Here is a 25,574-nt window from a genome sequence, read left to right as displayed (position 1 = left end):
GCCACAGCCGTCCCAAAAGGAACAGCCCGCCCGGGCGGCAAAGCTCTGCTCACGGACAGGGCCAGACTCATCGGCCCGCTCGTCCCATCTTCCACAGGTCTCCCCCAGCCGGTAGTGATGGAGGCGCCGGACAAGGTCGAAAGGCTCCAGGACTCACCAAGAGAGATGCCACCACCCCCTCCTCCCTCGCCGCCTTCAGACCCAGCTCAGAAGCCACCACCTCAAGGCACTGGGAGCCACTCCCTCACTGTCAGGAGCAGCCTGTGCCTGTTCGCTGCCTCGCAGTTCCTGGTAAGGATGGCACAGGCTTCATGAGGGCCTGGAGAAAGGGCGGGCAGAGGGCCAGCCTCCCACTTCCTCCCCAGGATGGCCACCTGGAGGGTAGGAGGATAGGGGGCCTCCCTGGTGTTCCTTAGGGCTGGGATGAGGGGAAGGCTGGAATTCTGAGCTACCACGTCAGCAGCTGAAGCCTCACACCCTGCCTCCCTAACCCGAGAATCCGGGATATTGGGCCTCCCCTGTATTGACCTCCCAGCCCTGCAGGGTTCTCCCAAGAACGCCTGTCTGTGGAGGCCTTTCTGGGAGACTTCCCTTTTGATGTGTGTATTTGTGAGGTCCCCTCTGGAAAGGGCTTTCTCTTGGTTCCCTTCAGTCATCTTTTCTTCAAGGAGAGTCTTGAGGCCTCCCCTGGGCGCACGGCACCAGGGCCCTGCTCTCAGCTGCCCAGTCTGGACCTTAGAGGTTCAGGAGCCTCCATGCAGGGCCAGGTTGAGGCTGCAGGTGAGCTCTGCTGGGGGAACACAGGGGAAGGGGGCCGGCACCGTATTCAGCCTGCTCCCCTGTGCCCCAGCTTGCCTGCGGGGTGCTCTGGTTCAGCGGCTATGGCCACATCTGGTCACAGAACGCCACAAACCTCGTCTCCTCTTTGCTAATGCTCCTGAAACAGCTGGGACCCATGGTGAGTAAGCTTTGGGGAGTCCTGGGATAGGAGGGATCTACTGGGGGCCTCCAGTCTCACCCTCTGCAACCTCTGGATGGGCTTCTCTGAGTTCAGAGGATACTTCCAAGCCCCTGAAGCTCTTCTGCCCGCTGCCCACCCCAGACCTGGAACACGATTTTCAGATTGTTGGTTTTGTCATCATTGAGAGAGCTGAGAACTCTGCCCCTGACCTGTTTGTCTGATGTTTCCCAGGCCTGGCTTGGCTCTGGGACGTGGGGAGTCCCCAGTCTGCTGCTCGTCTCTCTGTCCATGGGCCTTGTCCTCATTACCACCCTGGTAAGGCACCTCCTGACCCCAACCTCAAGGCTGTCCTCCTCTGACCTTGAGGCCCGGATTTCCACCAGCTCCCATCTGACCTCCAGGCTGGATATTCTGAGTGGGGCAAGGAGGGATACCTGCCTCTTTGCACAAGTGTGCCAGCCTAGGGCAAAAGACTCCTTCTTTCTGAAAATTGGATTGCAGTATCTGGTCTATGGAAAGGGGATGAGAAAGGGAGAAGACTGGTGTAGGAACCCCCAGCTCTCCCTGAGAAGGCCTGAAGCTACAAGAAACAGATGGCTGGGAGAGGGAGGGGCAGAAAGGGAAAGTGGGCATGGGACCTCCCATCCAGGCCAGGGGGAGTGGCTCATGGACAGCTCCCAGGAGAACAGGGATGCTCTAGCCACACTGGGGGAGGGGAAGTGATCAATCCCATGGGTACTCCAGGAACATGGGGTAGGGGGTAGCCAGTGTGGTCCCAGATCTGTGATGCTGTACACCCCAACTAGGTGTGGCACCTCCTGAGGACACCCCCAGAGCCACCCACTCCACTGCCCCCTGAGGACAGGCGCCAGTCAGTGAGTCGCCAGCCCTCCTTCACCTACTCTGAGTGGATGGAGGAGAAAGTTGAAGATGACTTCCTGGACCTGGACCCGGTGCCTGAGACTCCTGTGTTTGATTGTGTGATGGACATCAAGCCTGAGGCTGACCCTGCCTCACTCACCGTCAAGTCCATGGGTCTGCAGGAGAGGTGGGAGGGGTGGAGGAGGGGTGGGCTCCATGGGCCCTCGAGCTCTTAGCTCCTGATCAGAAGAGTGGATGTCTGACTCTGACTCCCAGTGCCCAGGGCAGAGCTGGCCTTATAGCTTAGCCACTGTAGACATGTGCTCTCCAGGTCATTCATAGAGATCAAAGTGCCCCAGGATGAATGCTGAGAAATACTGTTACTGCCCATGCACACATAGGTGTACACATGTTCACACACACTCTCCCATGCTCAAGCAAGTTTGGGGTTTTTTCTTTGCTACAGGACTTGTCAGGGCCTTTAACATGCTTGTGTTCATTGTAAATCGGCAGGGCAGTATGTGGCATTTCCCAAGGTCATTCGACCACAGAACTCTTTTTTTTTTTTTTAATTTTGGATTGAGGTAGTACATGTGCAGTGTTGTTCCCTGAGCATATTGCATGATGCCAAGGTTTGGGGTACAAATGATCCCATCACCCAGGTACTGAGCATAGTACCCAGCAGTTAATTTTTCAGCCCTTGCCCACCTCTCTCCCTCCCTGCTCTAGTAGTCCCCAGTTTCTATTGTTTCCCTGTTTATGTCCCTGAGTAACCAATTAGAATGTTTGTATAGAGTATCTCATGCTGTTCCACAGAGCACACTCTGGGAAGTGTAGACACCCTCTTTTCAGAGTCTAGGTGGCTAAGCCAGATCACACCAAGTTTGAGTTACCCACATGATGTCATGGAAAGAACACTGGGTGTGGAGTCAGGAAACCTAGCCTTGTGTTTCAGCTCCCTTACTGGGAGAGCCTGGACAACTCATGGCCCTTCATGGGAACTCAGTTTCCCCTTCTGTGTAACGAGGGCCCATCCTGTCCAGTGGTCTGAGACACTGAGTGTAGTAGAGTTTGCCCAGTGTAGACATCCTTGTGGCCGCCATGCTGCTCATGGGACTCCTCCTTCCTGGCAGTGAGGGTCCTGGCCTCTTGTGGACAATATGTCCTTGACTCACTGGCAGCCTCGTCCCAGGGCTGCTGGGCCGTCCTGGAGAGGGTCTGGAGCCATCCTCTTGGGCCCATGCCCTGCTTCTGTTGTCCAGGCAGATATCCCCTCTCTGAGCTTCCTGGGGACCACAGGGTGAACTGCCTCCAATGGTGACGGAGGAGAGTCCAGGGTAAGGCCATATTGAGGTGGATTTGGATGGAATTTTAGAACTGGAGCCCCAAACCCCAACTAAGTTAGCATCTCCACTGCAGGAGGCGGAAAATAGGGAGTCAGGCCAATGCATCAGGGCTGAGATTCATGCTTCTTTGACAGGGGGTCTTGTCACACTCACACTCCTCTTCCTCTAGCCCACCGTGTTCCCAGCTGATCTCTCCCTCCCTCATTTTCCCACCCCTGAAGCCCCCAGCTCACGCCCACCCCTCTGCCTCTAAGACTCACTCTCCCTTTCCTGGTCCTTCAGGAGGGGCTCCAATGTCTCGCTGACCCTGGACATGTGCACACCGGGCTGCAACGAGGACGGCTTTGGCTATCTCATGTCCCCACGGGAGGAGTCAGCGCGCGAGTACCTGCTCAGCGCCTCCCGTGTCCTCCAAGCAGAAGAGCTTCACGAAAAGGCCCTGGACCCTTTCCTGCTGCAGGCGGAATTCTTTGTGAGTTCCCTTGAGCCGGCCGCCCCACTGTGTGCAGACCCATGTCAATCATCCACCTAGCCAGGTGGTGGAGCGTGGTGCCTGGAACTCAGCATCTACTGTAGATTAGTATCACTTTATGATCAGCTCTCCCACCATCTTGGGCAAGCTGCTCTCCCTTTGAGCTTCAATTTCCTCATCCGGAAAATGGGGATAAAAACAACAGGGTTGTTGCAAAGAGTAAAGAGACTAATAGCATGTGCAGAGCGCCCAGCCAGGGGATGCAGGTACAGTGGCAGTGCTAAGTCTTTATTGCCCACTGCTGTGCTTTGAAAGCCGTAGAGAACCTTCACTCTGACTCTTCTGTTTTCCCACTCTCCTCCTGCCAAGCATTGTTCTTCTGCCTTTGAAATCGCTCTAGTCACCTCCCCTTACCCCCGCTGAGGCTCTAGCTTAGGTCCTAATCACCTCCCCCAGTCACCTCCCCTCCTTACCCCCGCTGAGGCTCTAGCTTAGGTCCTAATCACCTCCCCGCTGACTTCTGTCCCGGCCTGAGGCTGACCCCTCCTCGCTCACTGTCCTATTGGACTTTGAGGGGCTCAATAAATAGCACCCCTGTTTACCTGCCTGAGTGCTCAGCCAGTTAAGAGCTAAGGCATAGGAGGTCACAATGTCACCTTTATTGTCAATAACACACAGATTGGAAATGAGGCTTAGCGGGGTATAGCAAGAGTCAGCCTCCCAATACTGAGACCTGGAATTAGACGCACTTTCCACCCACCGCAGGGGTGCCGGCACATCTCCCTGAGGGCACCCCTATAATTCTTTCCTGGCAGGAGGGCCCTGAGAGAAGGAGAAAGGAAGGGGCTGAGGTCCAAAAGCTCCGTTCCTCAACCAAATTCACCAAACAGGTAACTCCCCACTTCTGTGAGCAGGAATGGGCGAGAGGCTGAGCGTATTTGGGGCAAGTTCCTCCTGATAGAAGCCAGAGGTGAAAGGAAGCAGGTGCCTCCTCCCTCTCAGCTCCCTTCCTTTGGCCTCTGCCCTGGGCCTGTCTGGACCAGGTAGCTCCCCACTGTGAGAAGACCTTATCACCGTCTGCTCTGCTGCTCCAAGTTCTCCAGAACTTGGCACCACCTGCATACGCCATTAGCGCACCTCACCTGGTGTGGCCCCAGCCTATGCCCCATGCCCCACCCCTACAGGGACTGTCCACTTCAAACTGGGCCAGCCCCGCCTGTGTCTTTCTCCTGCCATGCCTTTACTCACATCATCACCCACTCCAGATGCCTCTAGAAAGCCTTCCTCGACCACCCCAGCCTCAGCTCCCGCTCTGAGCCCCCACTGCCATCATCTCCCCTTCGAGAAAAAATTACATCCTCTACCTCATTTCCTGTTCACTGGGTTATTGTCGAGGAAGGAGCATGGCCTGAGCACCCATTCTGGGGGCAGTTTTCTATGTGTTGTATTTTTCTTTTGATTCTCAAAACGCTGGAAAGTGTTATGATCCTCATTTTACAAAGCCCATACTTAATGTGTCCAAAAACAATGAACAGCGTGAAGCTGGGTGCAGTCAGGGGGCTAAGCTGGTGGACAGACTGGAAGGAAATGCAGAGGCAAGGGGTATCGGGAGTCATCCGGAGGGTGGCAGGAGGAGACAGACTCAAAGGTGAACTTTAAAGGGTGGGAACAACTGGGAGAGATGGGGATAGGAGAGACCAATACCCCCAGGAGGCAGAGTGCCATAAGCTCAGACCGAGACAGGACTGAGAATAGCAGATGAGCAACAGGGGAGAAACAGGCATAACTAGAAGTAAAGAGAGGCCAGATTTGAGAAGCCCTCACGTGCCAGGAAAGAAGTTCAGACTTAGAGCTCTGGACACAGACAGTGGTTGGGGGGTGCAGTTACTCCTGGGATCTCAGAAGGAGGCTTTTCTCCTGCTGGAGAATCAGGGAGGGCTTCTCAGAGGAGGTGGTATATGAGATGAGGATGGGGTGGGTATTATCACAGAGTGAGCAGCATGAACTGAGGTCCCGAGATAGGGATGCCCAGGGGAGGAATGCTTCCCAGGGAGTGTGGAAGAAGGCAGCCATTGGTCAGGTCGCTTTTTGTTTTATTCTTCGTTCATCAGCTATTTATTGACTGTCTACTGTCTGCCAGGCTGCCCGTCCATAAACAATAGTCATTACAATATTTCTTATGCACTCGGCATGAGCCAGGCCCTGTTCTGAAGACTTTGTGAGCACTAACTCTCTTAATGGCAAATGTTTGTTGAATGAATGCATGCACTCAAGCCAGCCCCTGGATTAGGAGTTGGGAGTACAGCAGCCCCTGGATTCAAACGTGTGTAGACCTATAGCTGCTCACACCCCGTGTCTTCCTTCCACAGGAAATCCCCATGAACTTTGTTGATCCAAAAGAGTACAACATCCCTGGGCTGGTGCGGAAGAACCGGTACAAAACCATACTTCCCAGTGAGTACTCACTGCCCTGGGGGATGGGGGCAGGCTCAGCTTCACTTGGGGACCCCTCACCCTAAGGAGGACTGTAAGCCCATAGCTGGGTCTCCAGGGCTGAGGGGATACTCATTACTGGAGGAGAAGAGGCGGTGGGCTGGGGTGCTGGCTGAAGGGCAATACCACCGCCGTGAGGGCAGAGGCAAGGTCATTTCCTCACACAGCACTCTGGTCCTTCGCCCTGCCTGGCCACATGTTGTGCTGGGCCCTGTAGAAACCCAGAGAGAAAGCGTGGTGATGACAGCAGCTCCTAGCCATGGTATGGTATCCGAAAGGTCACTTTCCACATCCTTTATCTTTTCAGAGTGGGCAGATTTTAAGGAAAGGAAATTAAGGCTTAGCGAGGTTAAGTGGCTCATCCACAGTCCCACAGCTAGGAAGTACAGAGCTGAATTTCAGACCTGGGCCTCTGCGATCCCAGGGTCAGGCTCTCTGTCTACACTGTGTGGAGTGTGGTCAGATTGTAACCCCTCTAACAGGGAGATCCACTCCCATCGGCGAATGAGGTGTCTCTGTCAGGGAGTGAGCTCCCTGTTAACTCAGTGTATTCAAGTGAGGCTACATGAGCAGTCCCCTCGAAGGCCTAAAAGGGGTTTTCCTCCTTTGGGAGCAGTTAGACCAAGTGGCCTGATCTTCCTCTTTCAGCCCTGGGGTATCATTTTCAGATAACTTTTATGAAGAAGCTTCAATGAACCTGCCACCCTCGCCAAGTTCTGACCCCAGGCCCCAGGGCTAGCTTGGACGTTGACTTGTTGAAAGTGAATCCCCATAAACTTATTCCATTCAGTTTGTGGAGTAGCAAGGATTTTAAAAAGCAGTTTTGCCCTCAACATCTCCAACAACATGTAAGATGTCATGACTTATTTTTAACTTTTAAAATATCGGCTCGTAGTTGCTATGGTTACGCAGTCTCTAGGTAGTTCCAGTTAAACAAAGCGCCATTTAAGGCCAGGATGCATTATTCAGGGCTGCTCACCTCTTCCCTCATCTTGCCGTCCCCCATTCCAGCCCTACCTTGAGGGAGGAACTCGAGTACCCTAGAACCTTGGGCTTTGCTGGCAGCCCAGAATGGCCACTCAGGGAAGGTGGGAGCAGGCCAGGATTCCATGCAGTCCCCACTGCATTCTGAGAGGCTCGAACGGCCTCCAGCCATGCCCTGAGCCTCCAGTCTCCTGAGCCCAATAGAGAATATTGTCTGTGTCCAGCAAGAATTGACCCTGTCCTCTCGGCTGGGTTGCGGGGCACAGGGCAGGTGAGGCTTAGCAGAGGCTGCCTGTCAGATCCAGGGCACCCTGCGGTTTGTTCTCTCATTCACTGGACATACATTTCCTCTGCTCCTGTCCCAGGGACTAAAGATTTAGATGTAAACAGGACATAGACTCTGTGCACAAGGAGCTTCCAGCCTAAGGGGGAGACAGGTCCATGCACACTTGTCAGAGTGACCAGTAACCCAACAGGCAGCATTAAGAACAAGATGCTGGGAGCAATTTCTGTCCCCTTCTCCACTGTGTCCCAAGCATCAAAACAGTGCTGCCTGGCACTTGGTAGACATTCTGCACCTATTTGGATTGTTTTAATTTTTGTAGAGATGGAGGTCTGGCTCTGTTGACCAGGCTGGTCTCGAACTTCTAGCTTTAAGCTGTCCTCGCCTGCCTCGTCCTCCCAAAGTGCTGGGATTATAGGCTTGAGCCACCATGCCCGGCTCTGCACCTATTTAAATGAATGAATAATATCTCTCAAATCAACATCCTCTTATCCAGCCTTGCTGCCAAATGATGTTTTGGGGGTTAGGGCTTTCATGTTGCCCAACTCCAGGGGATACCATTTACACAGACTACATGGACATAATGCCCCCTAGAGCCGTGCCAGGCTGGACAGCCCTGTGATCCTTGACACTTCCTACATGGATCATCATGGAAAAACTCTGATGGGTCTGCTGGCTCCCACAGTCTCCTCTCCATCTTCCATTGCCACCACAATGATGCAAAACAGAAATCTAATTGTGTTGTCCTCTGCCTTAAATGCCATCATTGTTACCCTTGTAATCCTCAGGTTTAAATCCAGCTTTTTTCTCTTTTCCTTTTTTTTTTTTTTTTTAATTGCATTTTAGGTTTTGGGGTACATGTGCAGAACATGCAAGGTAGTTGCATAGGTACACACATGGCAGTGTGTTTTGCTGCCTTCCTCCCCTTCACCCACATTTGGCATTTCTGCCCAGGCTATCCCTCCCCAGCTCCCCCTCCACTGTCCCTCCCCTATTCCCCCCAATAGACCCCAGTGTGTAGTGCTCCCTTCCCTGTGTCCATGTGTTCTCATTGTTCATCACCCACCTATGAGTGAGAATATGCAGTATTTCATTTTCTGTTCTTGTGTCAGTTTGCTGAGAATGATGTTCTCCAGATTCATCCATGTCCCTACAAAGGACACAGACTCATCATTTTTTATTGCTGCATAATATTCCATGGTGTATATGTGCCACATTTTCCCAGTCCAGTCTATCATCGATGGGCATTTGGGTTGGTTCCAGGTCTTTGCTATTGTAAACAGTGCTGCAATGAACATTCGTGTGCATGTGTCCTTATAGTAGAACGATTTATAGTCCTTTGGATATATACCCAGTAATGGGATTGCTGGGTCAAATGGAATTTCTATTTCTAAGGCCTTGAGGAATCGCCACACTGTCTTCCACAATGACTGAACTAATTTACACTCCCACCAGCAGTGTAAAAGTGTTCCTTTTTCTCCACATCCTCTACAGCATCTGTTGTCTCCAATTTTTTTAATGATTCCCATTCTAACTGGCATGAGATGGTATCTCAATGTGGTTTTGATTTGCATCTCTCTAATGACCAGTGATGATGAACATTTTTTCATATGTTTGTTGGCCTCATGTATGTCTTCTTTTGTAAAGTGTCTGTTCATATCCTTTGCCCATTTTTGAATGGGCTTGTTTGTTTTTTTCTTGTAAATCTGTTTGAGTTCTTTGTAAATTCTGAATATCAGCCCTTTGTCAGATGGGTAAACTGCAAAAATTTTTTCCCATTCTGTTGGTTGCCGATTCACTCTAATGACTGTTTCTTTTGCTGTGCAGAAGCTGTGGAGTTTGATTAGGTCCCATTTGTCTATTTTGGCTTTTGTTGCAATGCTTTTGGTGTTTTGGTCATGAAGTCCTCGCCTACTCCTATGTCCTGAATGGTTTTGCCTAGATTTTCTTCTAGGATTTTTATGGTGCCAGGCCTTATGTTTAAGTCTTTAATCCATCTGGAGTTAATTTTAGTGTAAGGTGTCAGGAAGGGGTCCAGTTTCTGCTTTCTGCACATGGCTAGCCAGTTTTCCCAACCCCATTTATTAAACAGGGAGTCCTTTCCCCATGGCTTGTTTTTGTCAGGTTTATCAAAGATTGTATGGTTGTAGATATGTTGTGTTGCCTCTGTACCATGCTGTTTTGATTACTGTAGCCTTGTAGTATAGTTTGAAGTCCGGTAGTGTGATGCCTCCAGCTGTGTTCTTTTTGCATAGAATTGACCTGGCTATGCAGGCTCTCTTTTGGTTCCATATGAATTTCAAGGTGGTTTTTTCCAGTTCTGTGAAGAAAGTCAATGGTAGCTTGATGGGGATAGCGTTGAGTCTGTAAATTACTTTGGGCAGTATGGCCATTTTCACGATATTGATTCTTCCTAACCACGAACATGGAATGTTTCTCCATCTGTTTGTGTCCTCTCTTATTTCATTGAGCAGTGGTTTGTAGTTCTCCTTGAAGAGGTCCCTTACGTTCCTTGTAAGTTGTATTCCTAGGTATTTTATTCTTTTTGTAGCAATTGTGAATGGCAGTTCGTTCTTGATTTGGCTTTCTTTAAGTCTGTTGTTGGTGTATAGGAATGCTTGTGATTTTTGCACATTGATTTTATATCCTGAGACTTTGCTGAAGTTGCTTATCAGTTTCAGGAGTTTTTGGGCTGAGACGATGGGGTCTTCTAGATATACTATCATGTCATCTGCATATAGAGACAATTTGCCTTCCTCCTTTCCTATTTGAATACCCTTTATTTCTTTTTCTTGCCTGATTGCTCTGGCTAGAACTTCCAGTACTATATTGAATAGGAGAGGTGAGAGAGGGCATCCTTGTCTAGTGCCAGATTTCAAAGGGAATGCTTCCAGTTTTTGCCCATTCAGTATGATATTGGCTGTTGGTTTATCTTAAGTAGCTTTTATTATTTTGAGATACGTTCCATCAATACCGAGTTTATTGAGGGTTTTTAGCATAAAGGTCTGTTGAATTTTGTCAAAGGCCTTCTCTGCGTCAATTGAGATAACCATGTGGTTTTTGTTTTTGGTTCTGTTTATGTGGTGAATTACGTTTATAGACTTGCATATGTTGAACCAGCCTTGCATCCCCAGAATGAATCCTACTTGATCATGATGGATAAGTTTTTTGATGTGCTGTTGCAATCGGCTTGCTAGTATTTTATTGAAGATTTTTGCATCTATGTTCATCATGGATATTGGCCTGAAGTTTTCTTTTCTTGTTGAATCTCTGCGAGGTTTTGGTATCAGGATGATGTTGGTCTCATAAAATGACTTGGGAAGGATTCCTTCTTTTTTGATTATTTGGAATAGTTTCAGAAGAAATGGTACCAGCTCCTCTTTGTGTGTCTGATAGAATTCGGCTGTGAACCCATCTGGACCTGGGCTTTTTTTGTGTGGTAGGCTCCTAATTGCTGCCTCAACTTCAGACCTTGTTATTGGTCTATTCATAGTTTCAGCTTCCTCCCGGTTTAGGCTTGGGAGGACACAAGTGTCCAGGAATTTATCCATTTCTTCCAGGTTTACTAGTTTATGTGCATAGAGTTGTTTGTAACATTCTCTGATGATGGTTTGAATTTCTGTGGAATCTGTGGTGATTTCCCCTTTATTGTTTTTTTATTGCATCTATTTGGTTATTCTCTCTTTTCTTTTTTATCAGTCTGGCTAGTGGTCTATTTTGTTGATCTTTTCAAAAATCCAGCTCTTGGATTTATTGATTTTTTGAAGGGTTTTTTGTGTCTCTATCTCCTTCAGTTCTGCTCTGATCTTAGTTATCTCTTCCCTTCTGCTAGCTTTTGAGTTTTTTTTGATCTTGCTCCTCTACCTCTTTCAATTTTGACGATAGGGTGTCAATTTTGGGTCTCTCCACTCTTCTCATGTGGGCACTTATTGCTATATATTTTCCTTTAGAGACTGCTTTAAATGTGTCCCAGTGATTCTGGTGTGTTGTGTCTTTGTTCTTGTTGGTTTCAAAGAACTTCTTTATTTCTGCCTTCATGTCATTATTTATCCAATCAACATTCAAGAGCCAGTTGTTCAGTTTCCATGAAGCTGTGCAGTTCTGAGTTAGTTTCTGAATTCTGAGTTCTAACTTGATTGCACTATGGTCTGAGAGACTGTTTGTTATTATTTCAGTTGTTTTGCATTTGCTGAGGAGTGCTTTACTTCCAATTATGTGGTCAATTTTAGAGTAGGTGTGATGTGGTGCTGAGAAGAATGTATATTCTGTGGATTTGGGGTGGAGAGTTCTGTAAATGTCTTATCACGTTTGCTTGTTCCAGGTCTGAGTTCAAGCCCTGGATATCCTTGTTAATTTTCTGTCTGGTTGATCTGTATAATATTGACAGTGGAGTGTTAAAGTCTCCCACTATTATTGTGTGGGAGTCTAAGTCTCTTTGTAAGTCATTAAGAACTTGCCTTATATATATCTGGGTGCTCCTGTATTGGGTCCATATATATTTAGGATCGTTAGCTCTTCTTGTTGTATCGATCCTTTTACCATTATGTAATGTCCTTCTTTGTCTCTTTTGATCTTTGTTGCTTTAAAGTCTATTTTATCAGAGATGAGAATTGCAACTCCTGCTTTTTTTTTTTTTTTTTTTTTTGCTCTCCATTTGCTTGGTAAATCTTCCTCCATCTCTTTATTTTGAGCCTTTGTGTATCCTTGCATGTGATATGGGTTTCCTGGCTACAGCACACCCATGGGTTTTGGCTTTTTATCCAATTTGCCAGTCTGTGTCTTTTGATCAGTGCATTTAGCCCATTTCCATTTAGGGTTAATATTGTTATGTGTGAATTTGATACTGCCATTTTGATGCTAGCTGGCTGTTTTGCCCATTAGTTGATGCAGATTCTTCATTTTTGTTGATGCTCTTTAGCATTTGGTATGTTTTTGGAATGGCTGGTACTGGTTGTTCCTTTCTATGTGTAGTGCCTCTTTCAGGAGCTCTTGTAAAGCAGGCCTGGTGGTGACAAAATATCTGAGTACTTGCTTGTTTGCAAAGGATTTTATTTTTCCTTCACTTCTGAAGCTCAGTTTTGCTGGATATGAAATTCTGGGTTGAAATTTCTTTTCTTTAAGGTTGTTGAATATTGGCCCCCACTCTCTTCTGGCTTGTAGGGTTTCTGCCAAGAGATCTATTGTGAGTCTGATGGGCTTCCCTTTGTGGGTGACCCGACCTTTCTCTCTGGCTGCCCTTAACATTTTCTCCTTCATTTCAACCCTGGTGAATCTGATAATTATGTGCCTTGGGGTTGCTCTTCTTGTAGAATATCTTTGTGGTGTTCTCTGTATTTCCTGGACTTGAATATTGGCCTGCCTTGCTAGGTTGGGGAAATTTTAGATTAGGTCTCTTCACATAGTCCCACATTTCTTGGAGACTTTGTTCATTCCTTTTTGTGCTTTTTTTCTCAAATCTTGGCTTCTCGTTTTATTTCATTGAGTTGATCTTCGACTTCTGATATCCTTTCTTCTGCTTGGTCAATTCGGCTGTTGAAATTTGTGCATGCTTCACGAAGTTCTCGTGTTGTGTTTTTCAGCTCCTTCTATTTACTCATATTCCTCTCTAAGTTGTCCATTCTTGTTGTCATTTCCTCAAATCTTTTTTCAAATCTTTTTTCAAGGTTCTTAGTTTCTTTGCATTGATTTAGAAAGTGTTCTTTTAGCTCATGGAAGTTTCTCATTACCCACCTTCTGAAATCTGATTCCGTCATTTCATCACACTCATTCTCTGTCCAACTTTGTTCCCTTGCTGGTGAGGAGTTTTGGTCCTTTGTAGGAGGCGACGTGTTCTGGTTTCGGGTGTTTTCCTCCTTTTTGCGCTGGTTTCTTCCCATCTATGTGGATTTATCCACCTGTCTTCTGAGTGGTTGCTGATTTTCCGATTGGGTCTCTGAGTGGACGTCCAGATTGTTGATAATGAAGTACTTCTGTTTCTTAGTTTTCCTTCTAACAGTCTGGCCCCACTGCTATAGGACTGCTGAGGTCCACTCCAGGCCCTGCTTGCCTGGGAAACTCGTATAGCAGCTGCGGAACCATGAGGGTCGCTACCAGTTTATTCTTCTGCTGTCTTTTAATGATGCCTGCCAAATGTCAGTCTGATCAGTCCTTTGTGAGGTGACTGGATATATGGGGGTCAGGGAGCTGCTTGAGGAGACAGTCTGTACTTTATAGAAGCTCTAGTGCTGGGCTGTGAGCTTTGTTGTTCATTCAGGGCTGCTAGGCAGATTCGTTTAAGTCTGCTGCAGCAGAACTCATAAAGCCCCTTTTTTTTTTTCCTCAGGTGCTCTGTCCCAGGGAGTTAGGGCTTTATTTATGAGTATCCGTTGCACTTTCCTGCCCAGCGAGGAGGCAGTTTAGTCACTGCCTGCCTGTAGTGGCTATCATGAGCTGACGTGGGCTCTGCCCTGTTGCCATGGGCTCCACCCTGTTGCTGTGGACTCTGCCCTGCTGCCATGTGTAATTCCCTGTAGCCCTGTTTATATGGGTATGGTTAGAACTGAAGGGGCGATGGTGGCCCGCCTCTGTAGTGGCGGACTCTCTCTGTTATGGCGGGTTGCCTCGGCAACAGCAGGCTGTGTCAGCAATGGCAGCGTACCTCCGTAGGAATCGTGTGCCTCAGTAGTGGCAGACGCCCCTTCCCCACCGAGCTGCACTGTCCTGGGTTCAGCTGTGCTTGCTGTGAAACTCTCAACCCCGAGCGTTTCCAATTGCTGTTTTGTTTGTTATTGTGGGGGTGGGACCCACCGAGCCTGATCACCTGGCTCCCTGCCTCAGAGCCCCTTTTTTTTTTTTTTTTTTTAAGTTGAACTGTTGACTCTCTCCCAGGTATTCCAGTCGCCTGCTGCAAGGGCACCGGAATCTGTGTGATTTCCCATGCAGCGACCCACTGCGCCGGCTCAAACCACATTGCTGCCCAGGAATCTCCTGGACTGGCTTTCTGTTTAAGTCCCATTTAATCAGATGAATGTGCTAATCTGCCTTCAGAAATCTCCAATTGCCGGTTTAACAGGGCAACCAAACCAGTGTATTTTGTACGGAGTGTTGCTGCACTGCGGCCTTGGCCCAAATAGCCGCACCGGCCCAAACTGCCACGCTGGCAGCCCGTGGGGCTCTTACACCTGGGAATCTAGTCTGTGGACAATAAAGATCCGTATGGAAATGTGGCATCCACTCACCCTCTGCAGATTAACTGGGAGCTGCAATCCTGAGTTGGTCCTACAGCGCCATCTTACTCCTTCCGTTTTCCAACTGGAGTTTTTTTTAAATAAAGATGGGGATGGTATAGGGGACCATTAACTGGGCCGGCAGAAAAAGTCTTTTTTTTTTTTGAGACAGAGTCTCACTCCGTGGCCCAGGCTGGAGTACAGGAGCATGATCTCGGTTCACTGAAACCTTTGCCTCCTGGGTTCAAGCGATTTCCAGCTAATTTTTGTACTTTTAGTAGAAACAGAGTTTCACCATGTTTGGCCAGGCTGGTCTCAAACTCCTGACCTCAAGTGATCTGCCCACCTCAGCCTCTCAAAGTGCTGGGATTACAGGCATGAGCCACCCCGCCCAGCCTAAGTCCAGCTTTCTAGGCCTGGTTTATATGACCCTTTGTCACCTGGTTCCTCACCAGCCTCACCTCTCACCACTCCCACCCTGCCTTGTTCACTTGAACCTGACAGAACAGCATTGCCTACAGATGGCCTGTACAGAGCTTCCTGCCCCTCTCTGCTGCAGGTCCCCCAGAAGCCCCCCTCCTGCTTACCCTCATTCCTCTCCATCCCTGCCACCCTCTAATCCCACTTCACAAGAACTGCCTCCAAGTCACCTGCCAAAACCTCAGGCAGTGGGGTTGGGCTAAAGAGGTGAAGCTTGTGCCCTTTTCCTCCCCTATTTCTCCTACCTGGTTTCAATCCTTTTTATCCTTTAACTTGTGGAACTTGTAATAATGGCAGTAATACCTGATGCTGTGTGCTGGCCAAGTTACTGGTATAAGGACTCTAGTTGTTAAGGTTAATTCCTTTAACATTTACAAGATAAACATGGTCCTTGTGGAATGACCATCCGCAGGTTACAGATAAGGCCCAGGGAGATGAAGTAACTTGTCCCTGTTGACACTGCTAGCAAGGCAGAATCAGGATTTGAACCCAGCCTCTCCAGCTCTCTTCATGACTCCCCTATACTGCCTTTGAGAGCCTCCTAATGTGCACACTAGAAATGCCTTTAGTCCAGTCCTTCAGATTACAGGGAAACTGAGTCCTGGACAAGTGGGCTGATAACAAAACTAAACCAGAACCCAGGACTCTGGGCCCCCAGCCAACTTCCCTGCTTACCCCACACAACCTCAGTCTCAGCCTCTGGAGGCTGAGAGAATAGTCAATGTGGGGAGGCTGTAGCTGGAACAAAACAAAATATACTCCAGGAAGAAGAGCAGGGTTGGGGCTGGGCACAGTGGTTCATGCCTGTAATCCCAGCACATTGAGAGGCCAAGTCAGGAGGATCACTTGAGCCAGGAATTGAAGACCAGCCTAGTCAACATAGCAAGACCTCATCTCCATTAAAAAAAAATTGTTTAATTTAGCCAGGTGCAATGGCGCATGGCTATAGTCCTACTTACTCAGGAGGATCACTTGAGCCCAGGAGTTTGAGGCAGCAGTGAGCCATGATCCTACCACTGCACTCCAGCCTGAGTGACAGAGACAGACCCTTGTACTATAGGATTTGACATGTAAATAAATTGAAAAAAAAAAAAAAACCTTTTTGCACATGTGCACATGAGGCTAAGCCCCTACAGTCTAATTTCAGATAGGACTATCGTTTCCATCTTAATAGCCTCCCTCAACTTTCTCACCCCGAATCTTAACAGCCCTTTATATTTACAAGGCACGTTACAGTTTATACAGAACTTTCACATCTGTTTTCTCATTTATCTTCCCAACATCCAAAGGATGTAGGCATCTTTGCCTCCATTTGAAAGATAGGAAAACTGAGGCTTAGAAAGGCCATGTGTTTTACAAGTCTGCACAGCAAGCCAATGACAGTGTGTACTCAAGCTGGCTGTCTCTTGCTGTCCAAGATCTTTAGAGGAATTTCCCTAGGTAATTCCATTCTTGGCTTAGCTTTCTCCTCTTCAGAAGATGCAGTGAGTACAGGGCAGCTTAAGGCGCACAGGCTAAGGAAGGTACTGATCCTACAGAGGTAGAGACCCAGGACCCCTGTCTCTTTCCACCCTCCTCCTCATCCTAAGTCCTCACCTGCAAAATGAACCATGAATGGGTCAGTGTTTTGCCATTGGGCAAGGGAAGGAAGAACTGCTCAGGTCCCAAAAGAAATGTGGGTATCCTGGAATAGGCTAGAGAAGGTGGGCCCTGCACCAGAGGGCCCAGCTTCCAGCCTTACCTGTCTCCCACTACCCCAGACCCTCACAGCAGAGTGTGTCTGACATCACCAGACCCTGACGACCCTCTGAGTTCCTACATTAATGCCAACTACATCCGGGTACGTATTCCCATCCTGATGGCCTCTTGCTGAAGGGAGGGCCTGAGTTGATGGAATCCATCCTCCAGCCTTGTCTGGCTCCTGCCAGTTCCTGGGAAGAGCCCAAATGTGGGGACGGGGTCCCAGGAGCACTGTCTCTGACCCTGACAGCCTGGACTTGGCTGGCCGCAGGGCTACGGTGGGGAGGAGAAGGTGTACATCGCCACTCAGGGACCCATCGTCAGCACGGTCGCCGACTTCTGGCACATGGTATGGCAGGAGCACACGCCCATCATTGTCATGATCACCAACATCGAGGAGATGAACGAGGTAGGAACCCCTGGCCCCATTCCAAGTGTCTGCTACATTGCGCCCTACATTAAGTGTCTTGTTCTGAAATTAATCTTATGACAATCTCATGAGGTCAACGGTGTTCACGCCAATGAGGAGATGCGAGGCTCGGTGAGGTTAAGTCATTTGCTCAGGGCCTCACAGATAGAGGCATGCCTGGAGGTGGCCTCTCCACCTCCGGTGCCCATGACCTTAAACACAGCACTCTGCTGCCTCCCAGCCTGCCGGGACAGGTGTTGGCTACTCCTGTGCCCATAAGGGCCCATTTAACCGAATCTCCATCCTTCATATGGGTAGCACTTCTGTTTTCCAGAGGAAGAAACTAAGGCTCGGGAAAGGAAAGTAGCTTATAGAGACTGCAGCTGAGATCTGAACCCAGCACCCTGTAGCAGCAACCCTGTTGCTCTTGTATATCTCTCCGCTGGCCCTGGAGGGTGTTGGGGAGAGTGTGGGAAGGGAACAGGATTGCATGGCAGCCTGATCTGGGCCCCTGCAGAAATGCACCGAGTATTGGCCGGAGGAGCAGGTGGTGTACGACGGTGTTGAGATCACTGTGCAGAAAGTCATTCACACTGAGGATTACCGGCTACGGCTCATCTCCCTCAAGGTGAGGCCTGGGGCAGGGTTGGGCGAGGCTGAGGATGAGTATAGGGGATTAACTGGGGACTCCACAGAGAACAGGTCCCCAAAGTCCTCTGTAGCTGACATAAAAGCTAGTGTCACTCCCAGATTTTCTAGTAATTACAGATGAGTAAGAGGTGAATGGACTTGGGGGCCAGAGGTAAAACCAAACCCCTTGCATCTCCTGGTCCTTAGTTGCATTTCATGCTGTTGGGCTCTCTCTCTACCCTGTCATTCATAATGCCTTCTAGCTATGCTTCAGACATTCCCAAGGCCAGGACTGTCTGGATGAGGGGATTTCAGCAGCCTCCAGCACTGTCCTTATAATTGAGGGCTTATCATGACTTTTTGAGATCCTGCCTAGAAATATCTCTTCACCTGGGATGCTGGGCTTCTGGCCTGTGCCCAATCTGTCCACAAGAGGGCAGGCACTCTTTGCTGCCTTGAGGTTGTACAGGGAGGCTGTGGTTACAGAAAACAGCAAGAAAAAGGAAGATACACAAAATATGAGCAATACAGAACAGCCCAGAAGAGTGGGGGAACGTATCCTCCCACCCTGAAGTTGTGCTTCTTCCAGGATAAGCATAACAGAGGAGACTATTCCTTTGGAATTGGGATTAGTGGATTCTGTTTGTGAGAAATGGTAAGACCCATGTTTAGGGAAGGCTGTAATAACCCCAAAGGCTGGAAGAGGCAAGCCAGGCACCAGGAAGCTGATGCTGTATCCAGGAGCAACCAAGGAAATTCATTGATGCTGACAGCCACAGGGGCTACTGAGCACAAGACCTGAGACTTGGCCCTCTGAGCTGCCCCCTCTCCCACTGGATAGGGGCTAGGGAGGGTGTCGAGAGCATCTCAGCCCCCAGAGAGCAGTGCCCCGCACCCCCAAGCAGCTCTAAGATCCAGGACTTGTTGGAGGGCATGAAGGGTGGGGAAGCAAAGAGCAGAGGCAGTGGTGGCTGTCACAGCCAGGTAACCCAGGACCTGAGAAACTGGCTTCCCGGGTAGAAATTCCCCAGAAAGCTCCACTCACCACTGGCCTGTGAGCACCCGCCTCTCATGGGGGCTGGGCTGCAGGAATTGGGGGCCGGTGGTGTATAAAAAAATAATAATATGCTTTCTCAGCTTGGAAAGTCATAGTAAAAAAATAAAAATAATAATAAAGAAACTCCCCAGAAAGACAGGCTGAGAGGAGGCAGAGGGATGCCATGGGGATGGTGAGGGAAGAACCAGGGCATCCTGGAGTTTGAGGGAATTTACTTTTGTCCATATACCGTTACAAGCACCTGGCCTGAGCTTGGTTCTGGGTTGGGTACTGTGAACACCCAGCTGTCCAAAGCCAGGACTTTTTCCTTGAGAAGCATGTATAATATGGTAAGTACTGAGCTAGAGATAGGTATATAGGATATAGGATATGTATATCATATGTATGTATGATCATATATATATAGAAGGACCCTCTGCCAGCTAATGTGCCAGGGAGGGCTTCCCGTAAGTGGTGGTGCTGAATGGGGCCTTGAAGGATAAGTAAGCAACAAGTGAGGAGAGCATTCCCAGCAAAGAGAAAAATAGAAGGGCATGGAAGATGGAACACTTGTGTGCATGTGTGTGTGCATGTGTGTTTGCGTGTGCTGCTGAGAGTTTACCTACAAACCTTTTGGAGTGCGGGAGCATTGAGTACAAGTATGCAGGGGAAGGAGATGTATCTGGAAGGGCAGGCCCTGTAGCAGGTCTCTTACTTGCCAGGCAAAGGACTAGGGAGAATGGGTCTTATTCTGAGAGCCATGAGAGATACTGAAGGATGCTGTGGTCTGCTCAGGCTGCAATAACAAAATACCGTAGACCAGGTAGCTTACAAACAACAGGTTTATTTTTCACAGTTCTGGAAGCTGGGAAGTCCAAGACCAAGGCACCATGACCCTGGTGAGGGCCCACGTCCAGGGTCATGTCCTCACATGGCAGGAGTGAAAGTTCACTGGGGCCCCTTTTATAAGGGCACCGATCCCATTCATTAGGCCTCTGCTCTCATGGCTTAATCACCTCACAAAGGCCCTCCCTTCCAATACCACCAAGCTGGGGATTTGGTTTCAACATGTGAACTTAGGGAGACACACATTCAGTCCAAAGCCATGGGTTTTGAGCAGGAGAGCAGCACGTCCAGATGTGTGTTGTACACAGACTATTTTGACTCTGTGGATCTGGGATAGTTGGGGATGAGGGAGAAATCTCACACACTCGAGCAATGATAAAGGTCAAGGCGGCAGTAAAGCCGGGAGTGTGAAGAGGTGGTAAAACTTGCAGCACTAACTGCAGCACTAAGGACAGAGGCAAGTCGGGCAGGCGAAGCACAGCAAGAGAAGAGTACCGGGGCTGGGCTATGTGACAAAGGGATGACTCGGGGCCATTTATTAAGATAAGGAACCCTGGAGACAGTAATAAATTGGAGAACGGGCTCTTGGCCCCTCTTGGATGATCCTGGAGTTGTTGGAGCAGAAGCAAAGGCAAAATCCATGTCAACGCTGCTGACCAACCCCCACAACTGAGCGGGCTTTGGGTCTCTGGTGCCACTGGGCCATACGGCCTAGATGGAAGGGTTAGGGGTCCCACTCTGTGTGCTTCTTGTGTTCTTCCACCTCCCATCCTATCTCTATCTCTGGGCTGGTTTGTGGGCTGAAAGTGTTCACACATACCAGGGGTGGGCCTCTGTCTCCTTAACAGAGTGGGACTGAGGAGCGAGGCCTGAAGCATTACTGGTTCACATCCTGGCCAGACCAGAAGACCCCAGACCGGGCACCCCCACTCCTGCACCTGGTGCGGGAGGTGGAGGAGGCAGCCCAACAGGAGGGGCCCCACTGTGCCCCCATCATCGTCCACTGCAGGTGGGTCCTCCCAGCCAGCCACTGGAGCGAGGCAGCCCACCAACCCACTGGACTGCCCTGCCCCTCACCCCACCGGTCCCCTTGGCCCTCAGTGCAGGGATTGGAAGGACTGGCTGCTTCATTGCCACCAGCATCTGCTGCCAGCAGCTGCGGCAGGAGGGTGTGGTGGACATCCTGAAGACCACATGCCAGCTCCGTCAGGACAGGTCAGTCCACGGGCAGGGGTGGGGACACACAAGGGAGCTACAGCCCCAAGCAGACGAAGGGAGAGACCCACATGTGCATGGGGGATGGGGGCAGATGGGAAACACTGGCACGGACTGATGGGCAGACAAGGAGTAGCAAGTGCAGCTGGGTAGAGGGTGGGATCCAGATAGTGGGGAGGGGGATGCAGATGAAGAGAGAAGAGAAGCAGAGCTGGTGGGCAGAAGGACAGAGGCTGAAAGTGGTGGGACGTGTCCTCTGTGTCCCTGATAGGAAGGGGCAGAGGGTAATGGTTGGCAAGGGTTGGTCTCTCCAAAATGGACAGGGCCAAGGCCCCTAGCAGGCCTGGCAAGTGATTGCTACTCCGTGGCTTTTGAGACACCCTCCCGCAGCCCATCCCTCCACGACCCTCCCTGCCACCACTGTGCATCTCTGCTGGGCAGGGGCGGCATGATCCAGACATGTGAGCAGTACCAGTTTGTGCACCACGTCATGAGCCTCTATGAAAAGCAGCTGTCCCACCAGTCCGCAGAATGACTGCGCTTCTCCTGCAAGGTTCTCCGGACACTGCCCAGCCTAGTCTCGGCCCTCACCCAGGGCCCCGCCTCAGGTCCTGGGCCTGCTCCCCGCTTCCCCCCCTTCAGTCGGCTCCCTCTGTCCTCTGTCAGCCTGGCCTGGCTCCTACCCTCCAGCATCACTCTTCCTACTGTACATATTGGGGAGTAGGGGATAGGGTCAGGGAGGGACATGCCAGGCCAGGCCTGGGGTCCCAGGGCCTGACCCACACCATGCAGACCCGGGGCCCCAGTTTTTAACGATGGTTCCATCAATACCTGATCCAGAACGTTTCCATGCCATGTGTCCTGCTGTAGTGTGTTCTGTCTGTCCATCCGTCTCTGCTGTCTGTACCGGACACTGTGTCTCCTCGGCCAGGAAGGGGTTATGAGCTCCAGCCCCTAAGCAACCTGGGCGGAGGTGCCTGCCTCAGCCCCACCTGCACTTCTCCCAAAAGGCAGATGACCGGGAATTATGCATGGGGAGCACAGGAGGGTTACCAGAGAGCTTTCAGCTGAGGGAGAGGTCTCTAGGTTGGAGCGGCCACCACAGCCAGGGTGGCTTCTGGGTGTCAGATGCCCTCAGGAGTCAGTGCCCAGCCTGTGAGGCACTGGTGAGGAAGCAGACAGATGGGATGTGGGGAACCCAGAGGATCTGAGCCCTGTGCGTGAGGGGAGGGGAGCTCAAGGTTTGGATGGGGACTCAGCCCCAGATCTGTGTGAGACATGTTTCTGCGTCACTGTGGGAAAGCCTTCCTAGAAGTCTCACTGCGTGTGTTCCCATGTCCATGCGTGTGTTGAGAGCCCATCAGGAGGGCATGCATGACTCTTTGGCAACATGTGTTATCTTGGAGCCACGTGTTTTTATTGCTGACTTTAAATATTTATCCCACGGCAGACAGAGACATTTGGTGTCTTTTTATAATTCGCTCGTGGTCATTGAATAGAGCAATAAACGGAGCATTTTGAGCAAAACTAACCTCCTGGGTCTGTGTGATTTGCCTCTCCCCTCCACTGCCTGCCTCCCTATACCTGGGTCTTTGTGCCCCTCCCCAGCATGGGCACACCATGAGCTTGGCCCTTCTGCTCACTGGAGCCCCTTGTGGAGACTTAGAGTATGAAGCAAGTCCACATGTGTAAAGCCAAACTGCATCCATTCTGCAGGATTCTCACACAGCCACAGCCCCATCCCTGATAGATGCTCTGGGCCATGGGGAGCCTCAAGGACAGGTATGGAAGGCTTCCAGGGAAGGCATGGTGGCTGGCAGGTCACCAGTTCCAACAGATGTGCCAGAGAGCCCAAGGCTAGGTCAAGGAGACATTCAGGTCCCACCCAGCCTCCTCCCTGTTGGCCAAACACTTATCCCATGTTAGTGCCACAGGTCCCAACAGCAGCTTCAGCCCAGTCATTTCCCTTGTAAGGCCTGGGCTCAGAGTAGCTCCTCCCAAGGGGCCCAGGGAATCTGCCTGTGGTCTCAGATCCTGAGCCATCCTGGGTACTCCTGTTCTATTCTTGTCCCCTGCCCCCACTGGGATGGAGCAAAAGTAGCCACGATGCTACTGCTGGCAGGTGGGGATCACCCCAGGGAAGAAGGAGGGGTCCAAGGCAAGGGTGCTGACCAACAAAAAGTCCTCACAAGATGCCAGAACCTTGGATGGGATCCAGGGTCCAGGCATGCAGGATGTGCTACAGATGATGAGAAAATAACAGGGTGGCTAAAGCAGCCCAGATGGAGATCCTTGAGAAGAGGCGACCATACTCTCCAGTCACCCTCAAGCAGAGACCTCCCCACAACCCCCAGAGGATAGGCCCTCCTACTCTTCTACCCAGATTAGGGAGATTGGGCTGTTGAAGTGGGAAGAGGAAGGAAAGCTAACATTTCCCTGTCCTTCCCCAGGGTGGCCTTGAAAAGATATTCAGGCTGTGTACGAACCACACATAAGAGTGCAACATGAATGGCACCCCCTGGATTTGCATAGCAAAGCAGCAGATCCCAGAGGCCCTCCCCAGTCCACCCTGTCCCAGTCCCCAGAAAATACGGACCTGTTGCTTTGCTCCCTGAGCCCTGCTGGATTATGCATGCACACATACCTGAGTGTGAGCCTGTGCACACACACCACCCTGAGCACCCAGCTCAGAGAGGTCCTACCCAGCAGCAGTGAGAGCCAAAACCTGCACCACAAGGCAACAGAAAAGGGGCCGCTGGACTACCACCCTCAGCCTCCTTCCCGCCTGGTCTTCAGTGTTTCCCCCAGCCTGGATCCAGCTTTGCTGCCCGCCTCCCTTCTCCACCACCCTCCCCCTACAACAGTGTGCCATCAAGCTGAAACAGCTGCAGAGCCTGAGTAAGGAATCACCCCCAGGGGGCCAGACATTTAAGGAACTGATGACACTGGTAGCCTCACTGTTGGGGCAAAGGAAGAAGGAGACAGGCCACCTACAGTCCAGGCGCTAGCTGAGCCTCCAAAGCCGTGGACACAGCGTTGGAGAGTTGAGAGGGACTGGTCAGTGCTGAAGGTAAGGCTCCCCTCCACCCTCAGGAAGGGACAAAGCTGACCACCTTCTGAGCCCAGAAGGGAATATAGGGTAGAGAGCAGGAACAGGGGCAGGAACCCAAAGGTAGAAGCAGCCCAGGCAGAGATATATTAGGGGGTGGAGGGAGGGAATAGAGTTTAACCCCAAACTACCTGGTTCAAAGAAGGCTTTGGAGCCCTCCGGAAGGCCACTGCCTGGGGTCAAGAGCTAAGAGTCTAGTCTGAGTGACCTTGGGCAGGTCTTTTCTTTCAGACATCAGTTTCCTCATATACAAAATAGGGCTTTAGGCTGGGTGTGGTGGTTCACATCTGTTCACTCCTGACCTCAGGTGATCCACCTGCCTTAGCCTCCCAAACCCCAGCACTTTGGGAGGCTAAGGCAGGTGGATCACCTGAGGTCAGGAGTTTGAGACCAGCCTGATCAACATAGAGAAACCCATCTCTACTAAAAATGAAAAGTTAGCCAGGCATGGTGGCACATGCCTGTAATTCCAGCTACTCAGGAGACTGCTTGAACCTGGGAGGCAGAGGTTTCCATGAGCCAAGATTGCACCATTGCACTCTAGACTGGGCAACAAGAGCAAAACTCTGTCTCAAAAAATAAATAAATAAATAAAATAGGGCTTTAAAAAGTGCAATGCTGGCCAGATGTGGTGGCTCATGCCTGTAATCCCAGCACTTTGGGAGGCCAAGGCAGGCAGATCATTTGAGGTCAGGAGTTCAAGACCAGCCTGACCAACATAGTGAAACCCTGTCTCTACTGAAAATGCAAAAATTAGCTGGGCGTGGTGGCGCGCTCCTGTATTCCCAGCTGCTGGGGAGGCTGAGGCAGGAGAATCACTTGAATTCAGGAGAAGGAGGTTGCAGTGAGCCAAGATCACACAAAAAAATCACAACGCTGGTTAAATAAAACATGGAGGGACATCCATTCCTTGAGATAACATGGTGCTCTGAACAGAAATGAGGAAACTCTATGATCTGGTATGGAAGAAATCTCCAAGACACATTAAGTAAAAAAAGAAAGGGTCATTATAATGTATAACTATAAGAGGCTACCGTATATGTTTTTTATTTTTTTTAAAAAGGAAGATGACAAGAACATATGAGTTTTCCTATTTGCATGTTGGAGGTCTAGAAGGAGCCTAGAGACTGGTTACCTATTGCAGTGGAGAGGGCTGTAAGATAGATGCAGGAGTGGGAGGGAGCCTCTTCATACGGATTTGTATGTTATTTTATTCTTTAGCTTTGTGATTGCATTACCAGTTCAAAGAAAAATGTAAGAAATAAAAACTAAGCCTTTGCCTTTACCGTGTTGCAAACACAAGCAGAAATGTAACAATGTTTTCTCGTCTGTTTTAGCATTTCTCCAGTGCTGGGGTCCCCAGGACCCGGGAATAAGAGCCACAGCTTCCTTCTAAGGCCCACTCCAGTATGGCTTAGTCAGGAAGTTCCTTCTTAGGTCTGACTGCATTCCCTCCTGATGAAACATCCAACACCGCCTCCTTAGTGCCATGTAGCTATTAATA

General features: G+C 50.0%; 1 protein-coding gene across 21 annotated transcripts in view; it reads left to right on the top strand.

The window, feature by feature from the left end:
- PTPN5 (protein tyrosine phosphatase non-receptor type 5) overlaps positions 1–22,488 on the top strand; it is a 72,249-nt gene extending 49,761 nt beyond the window's left edge. For 4 of the 21 annotated variants that reach the window (XM_035265988.3, XM_078340744.1, XM_035265997.3 and 1 more), the window contains 13 exons: positions 98–291; positions 851–958; positions 1,193–1,276; positions 1,768–2,009; positions 3,451–3,640; positions 4,456–4,530; positions 6,010–6,094; positions 16,846–16,925; positions 17,097–17,234; positions 17,752–17,862; positions 20,595–20,755; positions 20,848–20,961; positions 21,403–22,488. In XM_035265988.3, the coding sequence (XP_035121879.1) occupies positions 98–291; positions 851–958; positions 1,193–1,276; positions 1,768–2,009; positions 3,451–3,640; positions 4,456–4,530; positions 6,010–6,094; positions 16,846–16,925; positions 17,097–17,234; positions 17,752–17,862; positions 20,595–20,755; positions 20,848–20,961; positions 21,403–21,496 (1,676 nt within the window). In that variant the 3' untranslated portion in view covers positions 21,497–22,488. Of the gene's footprint in view, positions 1–97; positions 382–850; positions 959–1,192; positions 1,277–1,767; positions 2,010–3,450; positions 3,641–4,455; positions 4,531–6,009; positions 6,095–16,845; positions 16,926–17,096; positions 17,235–17,751; positions 17,863–20,594; positions 20,756–20,847; positions 20,962–21,402 lie in introns of all 21 variants that reach the window. The other 17 variants (XM_035265991.3, XM_078340747.1, XM_035265998.3 and 14 more) reach the window with 9 other exon arrangements.
- Positions 22,489–25,574: the final 3,086 nt, after the last annotated feature.

Source organism: Callithrix jacchus, chromosome 10, assembly GCF_049354715.1.
Source record: "Callithrix jacchus isolate 240 chromosome 10, calJac240_pri, whole genome shotgun sequence".
NCBI classification, from domain to species: Eukaryota; Metazoa; Chordata; class Mammalia; order Primates; family Cebidae; genus Callithrix; species Callithrix jacchus.
This window is presented reverse-complemented; position numbering and strand designations above follow the sequence as displayed.